This window comes from Melopsittacus undulatus, chromosome 1, assembly GCF_012275295.1.
Source record: "Melopsittacus undulatus isolate bMelUnd1 chromosome 1, bMelUnd1.mat.Z, whole genome shotgun sequence".
NCBI classification, from domain to species: domain Eukaryota; kingdom Metazoa; phylum Chordata; class Aves; order Psittaciformes; family Psittaculidae; genus Melopsittacus; species Melopsittacus undulatus.
In genome coordinates, this window is record NC_047527.1 from 98,814,289 (window position 1) to 98,826,668 (window position 12,380).

The following is a 12,380-nucleotide window of genomic DNA, read 5'->3' on the forward strand; positions in this document are numbered from 1 at the left end:
CATGATTTTGCCATTTTGTGACACTCAACTCTCCAAAGAGTGGACCTTTTCTTCCAGACTTTTGCTGACTTTCTACCTTGCTCTACTCTGAGACCTCACTTGGAATACTGTGTACAGTTCTGGTGTCCCCAACATAAAAAAGACATGGAACTGTTGGAATAAGTCCAGAGGAGGGCCATGAGGATGATCAGAGGACTAGAGAACCTCCAGTATGAAGATAGGCTGAGAAAGTTGGGGCTGTTCAGCCTGGAGAAGAGAAGGCTGTGCGGAGACCTCATAGCAGCCTTTCAGTATCTGAAGGGGGGGCTATAGGGATGGACTCTTCATTAGGGACTGTAGTGATAGGATGAGGTAATGGGTTCAATCTTAAACAGGTGAAGTTTAGACTGGATATAAGGAGAAATTCTTTAAGGGTGGTGAGGCACTGGAATGGGTTGCCCAAAGAAGTTGTGAATGCTCCATCCCTGGTGGTGTTCCAAGGCCAGGTTGGACAGAGCCTTGGGTGACATGGTTTAGTGTGAGGTGTCCCTGCCCATGGCAGGGGAGTTGGAACTTGATGATCTTAAGGTCCTTTCCAACCCTAACTATTCTATGATTCTATGATGGACAACTGGGAAAGGGAGCCAGATATTAAGTGGAAGACTGGGGAAATGGGGGGTGGGATGGGGAAGAGATTTTGGGCCTTCTGATGAAACTCTGTATCTGGGTAAGTCTTGAGAGCACATCAGGAAGGGGAAAAGACAAACGGTGATATGGTTGGCATTAATACTGCCAGGGTTATCCCAGATGGAAGCAGAGGATAACAGAATCATCAGAGAATCACAGAACAGTTTAGGCTGGAAGGGACCTTAAAGCTCATCTAGTTCCAACCCCCTGCCATAGGGCAGGGACATCTTCCACTAAACCAAGTTGCACAAAGTCCTGTCCAACCTGGACTTGAACAGCACCAGAGATGGAGCAGCCACAGCTTTTCTGGGCAACCTGTGCCAGGGCCTCACCACCCTCACAGGGAAGAACTTCTTCCTCAGATCCCATCTAAACCCTCTCTATGTCAGCTTAAAGCTGAGGCAGATCGAGTGGAGGCAGGGCAGCAGCTTGGGCCGTCGGCTCTGGATGGGCTGCCTGCACACGCTGTATAAGTGTTCCAGCAGGTTGAGCGAAGCCACCTCTCCGCCGTGCCCTGCTGGCTTTCGGCCTTGTTCTCCCCGCTCAGCTCCGCCGCTCCGGTGCGATCCGCCGAGCAAGGTCCCCCTACCGCAACTGCTACCGTCGCGGCCGTCTCTTCCACTGCCTACACCAGCCGCCAACGGCGAGGCAAACGGAGGCGGGATGGCCTCGTTGCTGCCGCCACTCCCTTCGCTCACTCGGTCCTTCCCTGCTGCCTGCACCGCCCCGGCCTGGACGCAAGACTGCAGAGCGGGTCTCACCGAGCGGAGTAGGGGGTGAGAATGCTAGGGCTGACATGCAGTGACATCACTCTGGTGTTATGGTCAGCCTACCACAGCTTAGCAAGTTTTCACATACATCTGTGGCACCTGTGTGTGTGTGTGCCCATGGGGATTCAGTAGGGGATGTATAAGTATTGCATTTTTACCCGTGCTGACCAGATGAGGCATCCAAATTCTTAAGAGGGTTGAAAGATGCAACACTGGCCCACAGCTGGTTCTCTTAGCTTTCTAAGATGACATGTATAGTCGGGGGGAGGAAAACATCTTAATGAATGTAATTCTTAGTAGCTTCAAGAAATTGGAAGTGCTGATTTGTGCTTTGCAATAAATGTGAAGATAACAAGATGATTGGATCAGGGACAAAAGGAAAAGATGTAAGGAGGCGAAATGTAGAAGAGATGAAATTGGGACAAGGTGATTCTTATGCAGTTCTGGGTAGAAAAAAGAAACAAAAACAAACAAACCAAAACCCAGTTCCATCAACAGTGAACTTGTGCTCTTGGCCACCAGCATGGTCCAGAAGTGGAAGATGGCCAGATGGATGAAGAGGTTACTTTTGGCATAAAGACTAGCAGCATTGCTTTATCTGTGCAAAAAAATCGCACTAAACAGAAGACTCCGGAAAACTGGAGGCAGTGAAAAAGACTTCTGCAGAAGATATCAGGCTTCAGAGGTGTCATCTTTAGATGAAAGAAGTTGTTGAGAACAGAAAAATGAAGACAATTGGCAGCATTAGCAACAGTCAGGTAACAGTTCAACAGGGAAAGACTTTTGAAGGCAAGCAGTAGAAAATATATTGAAGAAAATGATGCAAACACACTCATTATGATGCTGCCACCACGTAGTTGTCTGGGAAATGCTTATAGGAGTATGAAAATGTTGGGGCTTCAGGAAGAACCAGAATTGAGCAGAAAGGAATAACACAAAGAAGCCTGGGCTGAAAGAGTGTCTAATAATAGAATCATAGGTTAGGGTTGGAAAGGACCGTAAGATCCGTAAGTTCCAATCCCCTTGCCATGGGCAGGGACACCTCACACTAAACTATGTCATATTACATGAAAGAGAAACCTACAGCTTAGTTTACTAGCCTAAACTTACATGTAAAGGAGACTGATGTAGGTCTTGGTAAATATGCTATGTAACGTTTATGGAAGACCTGCACTCTCTGGAGCAGCAGGTGGAAAACAGGTGGAGTACAGCACAATGCCTAAAATAAGGTTAGACTGCTATGTTTAGGAAAGTGAAACCAGCTCCTAGCCAATACCAATAATGAATATTGAGACCAAAGACAGATTGTTAATTGTGCTAAAAAATGTGTGGCACAAGTAGTTAAGCCTAAGCTTGTTATTCCAAGTTTATTTATGTCTGAGAGAAAGTGGCATTTACATGGCTATTCATCCCTTTGAGGAAACTTATCTGGATATCTGATAAATAAAAGATTTTTTCTCTTCAGTGATTATTACTGGAGCCTACAGTGACTAGCTCAGATTTGGGTGTCTAGTTTCTAGATATCCGATTTAGAGCGGGTAAATCCTGTCCCTGGCATCCAATTTTTTGCCTAATCTCTGGTTGTAAGAGAAGGGAAAAGAGACAAGGAGATTTGTTGCATATCATAGGGGTCAAGTGACCCCCTGGCAGGAGCTGGAACAGAAGCTGGTGGCCTATTATTGCCCTTCTCCTTTGGGTTTCCAGTGCCTCAGATCCTGTAGGGCTGGTTGTGGGGGATATAAATAGGAGCTGAGCCTAGACTATGATATCCTGGCCTCCCCTGCTTTTTCTACTCACCATGGCAGGCTTCCCTAGCTTCCAGTGAAGACTGGACTATGCCAAAGACTTGGTTCCCAAGCTGAATGGCATGTTCCCAGTTATAGTGAAGCCCAGGCATTTCTCCCCCATCTCTGTGTGTCTCAGAGCTGCCCTGAAGAAAGGATCTCTGTGTTGTATGCAGGTATCACCTCTGCAGCTTCTCAAGTGCCCAGCAAGGACTGGGAGGAGGGAAAAGGAGCTAGATCTGAGCTAACATTGGACACTTGGGGCTGTAAAACACCTGCCAAACCCAAAATACTAAATCATTTCCAGGCAGGTTGCATTTTTAGGTCAGAACAGTTTGACACTGGTTCTTTCAACTGAAAGAAAAACAGTGGTTGCTTTGTTTCTGGTTCATTTCAGGAAGACAGAAATGGTCAGTGGCGATGGTGGGAAAGCAGAGGTATCATCCACAGAGGAGAAGGAGATAACTGTTGGAGACAAGAGTTTTATTAATTTAATGAAGCAGCAGAGAAGAAAAATAGTAAAAGGCGCTGTTTTTAAAGGCCTTTTTTCCTTTTTCCTTTTTTTTTTTTCTTATTATTTTTCTGTTTTATAAATGCCCCTTCTAATTAGGCTTGACTTCATAGCCTGCAACATGGTTGGGCTTTGAAAACTAACAATATTTATTCCTAATTGCACTTGATTACACATATCTAAAGGCCACTGATGGTTTGGAAGGACTGATCTTGAACTAAATGCACATGTGCTCATTCCATTCTGCTCCTTCCAAGTAACCATAAGGAACTGGACAATCTGACAATGGACCTCCATGCAGGCAAAACTCATCTCATGAGGCCATCAACATCTCCTACAATGGTGGGAAAGCCCTGGCAGAGTCCAGATGCAATGTTGAAAATACAGTAATGATAACTGATCTGTGGCTTTACAGGTCAGGAGTATGTAATATAATCATCATCATCATCATCATCATCATGGCTTGACTTTGTGAACAAAGATTTGGGAAGGGCTTTACCCACGCTTACTACAAGTGCACTGATGACTAAAAAGGCCAATGTGGGATAGGCAAATCCAGTTGCAAAAACACAGTGAAAGGTCTACTTGGGTGGTATAGGCGGGGTGCGATTCTTTCTAGGTTGTCTTTTCTCCTAGAGACTAATTCTGCGTGATTTCTCAAAGGAGATAATAGCGCTATGGAGCGACCAATATCCTGAACTGCCTGCATGCAGGGTTGGGTCTGCAACTTCCAGTGCACCTTATCACTTGCAGTATCTTCCCTCTCCTGTTGCTACAGGGCTTTGCAAGCGCGAGTAAACCTTTTGGGTCTGCGCAGCGGATGTTTAAGGTGAGGCACAGCGTGTGCAGAACTGGCCCCAACCTTTACACCTGAGGTTTATCTGCCAGGGCCTAGCGAGTTTGGAAGGTGACAGCAAAGCCTTCAGGTTGTAGGTTTGGTTAGAGTATCCTTCTCTTAGATGGATGGCCTTACAGAGTTAAATGAGCTCCATCTGCCCAAGTTTGAAGTTAGAGTTATCCTTCTCCTAGGAGGGTACCCAAAAGCTAATGAGCCCATCCTGCCCATGGACATGCTTTGTCTGACCCTTCAGTTGATCCCTGTCTGGCATGGGTGACCCTGCTGGAGGCATATGCCCCCAGCAGCATAGTTCCTAACCTCACAAGGGCACGCAAGCTCTTTCCCCACCACAAGGGGGTGTCTGTGAAAGAGCCATAATATACATTATATATTAACGCACATATATAATAGGATTATGTATTTAGAAAAAAAAATAAATAAAGAAAACAGATCAAATGACTGAATTTAAGTTGGATGCCTGGTAAATCGAGTAGTTAGTGTTAAATTACAATGTAGATATAGCTGTTGCCCTGGTTGTGAGGCTTGCTTGTACCAAGGCTGCTCTTGAGCTGGACAAACAGACCCCTTTTGTGGACTCAGACTTCCAGACTCCCTATTCCCAGTGGGAGCCTCATTTTCTTCATACCTGGACCAATTAATTCATGGTCCTGTGAATAATGGTTTCAGATTGGACCTTGCAGCCTCTCTTCATCTGAGAATGGCAGCAGTGACACAGCAGCATCTTTAGCATAGCTGTAGCATTTACGGTGATTTATTAGCAGAGACATTAGATTTAGTTATACATGCAATCTCTCTGCAAACTAATGTAAATGCTCTGAGAGCAAGTCTAAGTTTTTCCTTAAATTTATGTGGATTTGGGTTGGGGATGGTTCAGTGACTTTGTAGCCTTTATAGGCTACATTTATAGGATGCAGCTTCCATCCCTCTCTCTTTGAGCCTGTCTGTTCTGACAATGACAAGAATGTTTTCCAGAAAATGGCTTTTATAATTTTCTATAATATTTTTAATCCATCTTACCTAAAATACATCTATCTTCCTCAAAAATACTATTCTTAAAGCTAACATCTCCCAAATGTGTTTTGCTTGCCTATGTCCTCCTGAACTATTATTTTCTTGTTCTTTTTATTGACAGCTATTAAGCTAAAATTATGCATCCACATGGGAGATCAACCTCAGGAGTCCACTATAACCATTCAGTAATTTTATCTGCCTTCATTTAAACTATAATCACACATGAGTATTCTTAGACCATTGCATACAGCATCACATCCATTGCATTCATTTGGAGGCTACATATGAGGGTTACTGTTCCTTGAGCCCATCAATATACAGTTAAGTGTAGTATAAACTGAACTTCACTTAACACTGTGTGTATCAAGTATATCATTTGTCTATATGACAATTTGAAAGTGGAAGGTCTTGGAAAACATCTAAAAATCTTTAATTAACCCTCCTCCTTGAACTGGCCTTCAGTTTCTCTTGCAGTGATCTTCTTACCCTGCTCCACCAGGACCTGCCTTGACTCCACTGAAGCTATTCATAACTAGTAAAAAAATTGGGGTTTGGGGTTTCTTTTCTTCTCTACTTTCAAGTCTGTGTTGCAGCTTTTCCAAGGAGTCCAAGCTAGAACTGACATGAAACCAGAAGCACCTTTAATTCCTATCTTGATAGAGAGAAAGGACACCTTTTTCTGGTCTGATAAAGCTTCTGAAGCTTTTCTTCTATGCGACTTCCTAGGACAGTTTGGTCTCCTGAATAGGAAGCTCCAAGCTCCAATGCAGATACTAAGAGATTAATAAAGATTTGACAGATACAGAATTGGCTGAGAAAAGCCTCGGGGTAGGAATGAGATAATTATGCCAATGTAGAACTCAGTAATGAAGCATGCGGGGACGACTGGAAAAGTGTGGTCTATTCCAGCTGGTTTATCAGTCCTTAGTATCAATAAAATTAGTCAAATAAACATAAAGATGTCCCTCTGCTGTCTCAAAGCAGTTTTGTTTTCCTATTACACTGCAGAGCAGCCTATTCCTTAAGCTGATTACAGAATAGTCATAAAGCATTATGGTGCTAATCTTCAGCCCTGATCCAGAAGAGGGCTGAATCCAAGAAATTGAGGTTTATATTGGCCTTTATAAGCGGAAATTTCTGATCTAGAACTGCTGGATATGTGAATGTTCCTCCACCCCTAACTTGTCCTAATTCTGTTTCCAGAGCACCCCTTGGGCATGTTGAAGGTCTGATGGGCAAAAGCAGCAGCAGTAGTAGTATGAACTGCACTATTGCCTCATCCCTCCTTCCCTACATAAGCTGCCTGTTTCTTGAAATGCATACTTTATCCCTGCTGGGGCCCTTGAAAAAATTATGAGGAAGGTAGAAAGCTGGAGAATGGGCCAGTGCTATATACATTTCATGTAATGGGTATTATTTTATGGTAGCTGAATTCATTGTCTGAGTAGTCCTATGCAAAGGGACAGGAGAGTGCTGCGCTCTCTATTTTTCAGTCCTCTTGGTGCCAGAGCATTGGTGTGATGCTGGAAAAGAGCATTTCCCAGTGTTCTAGGTGTTTAGGACTTGCTAATGTCTGAGCATGTGAATTAATTTTAAAGGTCAGGATATGGAGCCACTGAGGGGTGCCTAGGTAGAGTATACTGGGTGTGTGTCTTCACAAAATTGTACAAACTACAATGGAACTTGGGCCAGGGGCTCTTGGAGAAGAGTCCACAGCTCCAGATGAAGTGCAGGAGGTACCTTTTCAATACACTTTATATAAAGCTTCCTGGCAGCTCGTGGAGCTATTTCAAATTTACCCAGTACCAGGGTAGCTTGCTAATCCTTGAACAGTTAACTTTCAACTCGGGGGACTAAGAATTTTTCCAAAAGGCCTATGGAAGAGAAAAGCTTTTTGTCAATGCAATTAGAGTCAATATTCAGAGCCTTTCATTGCCTCTTCACTTCCAAGTGGAAAATGTACATGAATCTGCACATTTGAAAACACTTGAATACCATTAAACAAGAGCATCTCCTTGTTTTTTTTTTTTTTTTTTACTTACTGTGTGGCTTTTTTGTTTATTGTTTTTGTTTGGTTGGGTTTTTTTTGAGCTCACTGAAAGGCTCTGATGTCCAGCCCCTTTGACCTTCTCTCTGTTTGCTTTGATGGGCTGGCTTAGCATAAATTGAATTATTCAAGATAACTACATTGTGTAATTATTTGAAGTAAAGCCGCCCTGCAGAGCTTTGGAGCAACCTGTAATTCATCTGCTTTTTGAGATACAGAAACTGTTCATCTAATCTCATTTTTGGATACTTGATAGTTAACCTGCCATGCAGCTTATGTTTCCAGATGAGATTTGCTCCCTCTTATGTGCTATGAGGAAGCAGACAAGTTTTCAAGAAAGTCTGGTATAAGTAAAACAGACCATAAAATTACACCTGGCTTATAACAATTTTCATAATTTTGCCATTTATCTTTGGGTTTTTTTTGGCATGAGGCCTGTAAAGTGTGTGTCTGTGAAACATAATGAAAGGGAACATCTTCCCAGTGGGGTGGATGCTGTGTCTGCACATTGCCCTGGGTTAAGCGAAGCATGCTTCGTGAAATGTGCACTGTAAGAGTAAGTTCTGCCTCACTTGTCACCTTGAGAGCTGCTGTAGGCTGAAGAGCTGGAAAAAAACATGAAGAATGTCTACAGTAGAGTAGGCATGACTTTGTAAAGGAGTTTTAGGTTCCTGTCTGCTTTTTTAGGGATGTTATATTGTGGTCAGATAGAATGGGTTGCTACACCCTTTTGAAAATCTAAAGTAACTAACTTTAAAATGAGACAAGGAGAGAGCTGGGGCCACAGTTGGACTGGGTGACGTGAGCTCAGCAAGATTGTTATTGCATCTGATGTGTTGGTGATCAACTGCTAAAATCTATGGGCCAAAGACTGCAGAGATCAGACCTGGCTGGTGTGAGGTCAGGTGAGAAGAAGGGCAGCCAGGGATGACTGGAAAAAATCTTTTCTTGTGCTAGTCCATTAGAGCCCTTAACAGAGCTTTGTCTGCACAGATGCATTTTTGAGCAGTTTAGCTAAACCCAGAAGTCTGAGCAAAGCAAGCTTTTCTGCAAGAACACGCTGCTGGTTGTCACTGCAGCTCTGGGGCTCTGAACTATGGACCAACACAACAGATGCCTCTAATGTGGCTCAAGTCTAAGGAATAGCAATAAAGAGGTTGAAAACAGCAGGCCTGCCAGACTTTGGTAGTTGTCATTCTAGGGGTTTGTCCTTGCACCTCTGAAACTGCTGACAGTAAGTTGTAACTGCTGTCAGCATGTAGATTTGGCTTGTGAAGCTGCTCTTCCATACTGGTTCATACCAGCCCCAGTGGAGGAAGCTGGGGGCATGAGAGCAAATCATCATCCTCAGGGGAAAGCTCTGAAACCGTGCTGTGGGTGAGGAACATCACCTCAAAATTTAACTTTTTTGCTGAATGAGAGGAAATAAGGAGAATACAGGAAAAAAAAATGTTGGGTAGGTACATCCAGGAACAGGAACACCTGGGTCACATCTGATCCTTCTCTTCTTTCACTGAACCTCTCATGTGGGGCACTTGTTGAACACTCAGTACTGGGCTAGAAAATATTGTGCTGTTGACTTTAACCCTTTGCACTGTGTCAAGTCATCTTAAAGCTGCCCTCAAGTGCTGCCTATTCTCAGAAGCAGCTATTGGGATTTTAAAAGCACCTTCTTTCTAGTGCTGGGCCTGTGGAAAGCAACAGGCATCCCCTGAAGAAGCCTCTAACTCCTTGGAGCCACCTTAAATTCTCTGCTGTCTGTCCTACCTGCCCTCCCTGGACATGCATAGAAAAAAACTATTCCTGGACACCCCAAACCCCTAGTCTATAAAGAATCTTGCTCCTTACCTCAATTAGCTGTGCCATGGCAGCTCTCGAGCAGGACAAGAAGAGGGAGGAACTCCTCAACCAGAAGAAAGGATGCTGCAAGGGTGGATCCCACGCCATCTTCTCTTCCCAGTATATCTCTGACTTCTGCGCTGTAGCCCAAAGCAGGGGAGGTTATGAATAACCCAGCCGGCTCTCAGCAGCATTCAGCATTTACCAGAAGTGGTCGCATGCTGTCCTGGCCATTCTTTATTTCCTTCCTTTCTAACCCAGAAGCCACAGAGCTGGCGCAGAGGAGTCATTAATTAATTAGGCTGGTGTCACTTACACTGCACTCTGCTGCTCCTCAAGCTGGGCTTTGTGAAGGGGGGGGATGCAGGGAGCAAAGTCGTGTGCTCAGAGCTCTCACCACTCCCCCAGAGGAAGGCAATCCACTCATTAAGAACCTGACTTGGCACTTTAAACCGGTTTTTTTTTTTTTTCCCTCGCTCTCTCTCTCTCTCTCTCTCTTCTTTTCTGAAGCTGCCTGACTGATTCCAGTTCTCTTGCTCTTGTTTTTCCCCTGGCCTGTTAAGAGAATTCTCTTTCCCTAATGAAAAAGGGCTGTAAGCCAAGCTGATGCATCATCAGCATCATAGCTGCTCCAGGCTACCAGAGTCCAGCATTACTATAGATGAGTACTTGACATCTTGAGATCTTAGAAGCATCCTTCATCCCTGAAGGATCATGTGTATATGTCACTACCATCTGCACCTTCACTTGTAGTTGATAGTTGAATGAAGCTGAAGGCAACTGGGAAGAGCATATTCATAGGAGGTTGTAGAAGCTAAAACTGCAAGGCCATCACCTCTGGCTTGGTGCTGCTCAACAGGTTCAAGAAAATTTTCTGAATTAAATGTGTAGGGAAAGCACAGCTTGAGGGGTTTGAAGGAGTGTGGGACTCTGATCTGGACTGCCCTTCCACCATGAAGCAAACAAAACTTTTGGCCACAGAATGAAAAAGTGGATCAGGAGGAGCATGATTAGGTAAAACAAATTTACTATATTCTCTCTGGAATACTACTAGTCTAACGTGAAACACTGTGTTCAGTTTTGATCCCTTCAATACAAAACAGATGTGGACAGCTGGAGAGGGTCTACAGAAGCGCCACAAAGATCATGCAAGGACTGAGAAGCTACGTGAGGAAAGGCAGAGTTCAGCCTGAAGAAAAGAAGGCTCAGGGAAGACTTCATCACCATGTTGCAGTATTTAAAGGGTGGCTACAAAGAAGAGAGAGACTCCATTTTTACAAGGGAGGGGTGATGGGTACAAGTTATTCCTGGGGAGATTACAACTGGACACAAGAGGAAAATCTTTCACAATGAGAACAATCAACCAGTGGAATAATCTCCTCAGGAAAATGGTGATTCCCCAGTGCTGGATACTTGAGATTTGGCTGGAGAGCGTGCTGGGCCATCTAGTCTAGGTCTGCTTTACCTAGAAAGGTTGGACCAGGTGATTCTTAAGGTCCCTTCTGGACTGGTATGCTAGGATTCTATGGTTCTTCTATACTCATAATTTCTTGTAGTGTTATTTACTGGAGAATCCTGGGATTTTAGGTAAGAAAACAAACAATGATATCCTTTGCTAGTGTGTTGGAGCACTTTTAGAAAACTAAGCAAAATTTCAGAAAAAATAGCTCCATTGCAAGTTAATATCTTACAAGCTTAAATAGGTCAGGGCAGCTTGAAGGTTTACATTACTGATTAGGTTGTGAAGGTTAAAGGAGGGTGAAATGATGGCCATTGCTCCTTTTTGCAGCAGTTCTGTTATCTGCTGCTTTTGTGCTCACTACAGACTTACATGGTGTGACTGTTAGCTGCTGTGTTCCCACTCATGAGATAACTGGAAACTGTGCTCAGAAAATCGGGATAAGCTTTAGGTGCAGCGGAAAGGGAATGCGGGATGCTGTGTTATGAGCTCCCACCAGGAGACAACAGACGGTGGCAGCATAGAGTCAGGAAATTACGCATCTGCTTCAGAAGTTGTGCAGTTTAGTCGTCCTTTTCCAGATGAACATCCAGTCTGTGACTCTGAGATTCTAAGCAGTGGTTCACCAAGCTGGTTTTAATGTTTTTCAGCTTGATTTCTTAAGGAAATGGGGAATGATACGTTGCTTGCCCGTCTCCTCCCTCTGTTCTACCTTCCCTCTTCTGGATTTGTAAAACTTTTGTGTTGTTTTAATTCATCAGAAATTGCCCAAGGGATACATGTCTGGGAGATACTGAGTTTGTGTGTTTTGCTTATTAAAAAGTATGCTTTTGAGTAAAGAATTAAATCAGTTTTAGTCCCCATAGAAGGAATAAGTATAGTATGTGGGCAATCCTTGCTGGACACCCAGAAGATCCATGCTGGGCAGAGATGCTATGACCAACCAAGCCATGAAGAGCTTTGGTTTCTGCCTGCATCTTCCCATACACCAGCAAATGCAACTACAGGGCATAAATCCACAGCAAAGTGGGCTGCCAGTCCTGCTGCTTGTAGGACTGCTGCTTCTTAGAAAACATTGTCTAAGCACAGTACTAGTCTGCTTAAGAGAAACGTGGAAATACACCTGCTGTGTCCTGGGTCAAACACAGGTTAAGCTCCCTAAGCCTCTGGGTTGCTATTTCCAAAGTGCAGTTTATTATTAGTGCCTTGCCCACGAGCTGGGAGTTCAACACTGCTCCCATCCTTTTATTTGTGTGTTCTCAAGAGGTGCAGATTTTTTTGAGGTTTTTTTAATACACTGAGTAAGTGAGACTATGATTTTCCTGTAGCTGATGGGGAGCTCTCTCCTGTCTGTATGCTCATGACCAGGCCTGCCATGGCATCAAGCCACTGCTGGAATACATTTATGCCAAGAGCTGTGCAGTAAGAGCACAA

General features: G+C 44.0%; 1 protein-coding gene across 1 annotated transcript in view; it reads right to left on the reverse strand.

The window, feature by feature from the left end:
• The window catches only part of TMIE (transmembrane inner ear), a 34,352-nt gene extending 24,740 nt beyond the window's left edge, over positions 1-9,612 (reverse strand). Inside the window, exon 1 of the mRNA XM_031044595.2 lies at positions 9,497-9,612. Within this exon, the coding sequence (XP_030900455.2) occupies positions 9,497-9,595 (99 nt within the window). The 5' untranslated portion in view covers positions 9,596-9,612. The remainder of the gene's footprint in view (positions 1-9,496) is intronic.
• Positions 9,613-12,380: the final 2,768 nt, after the last annotated feature.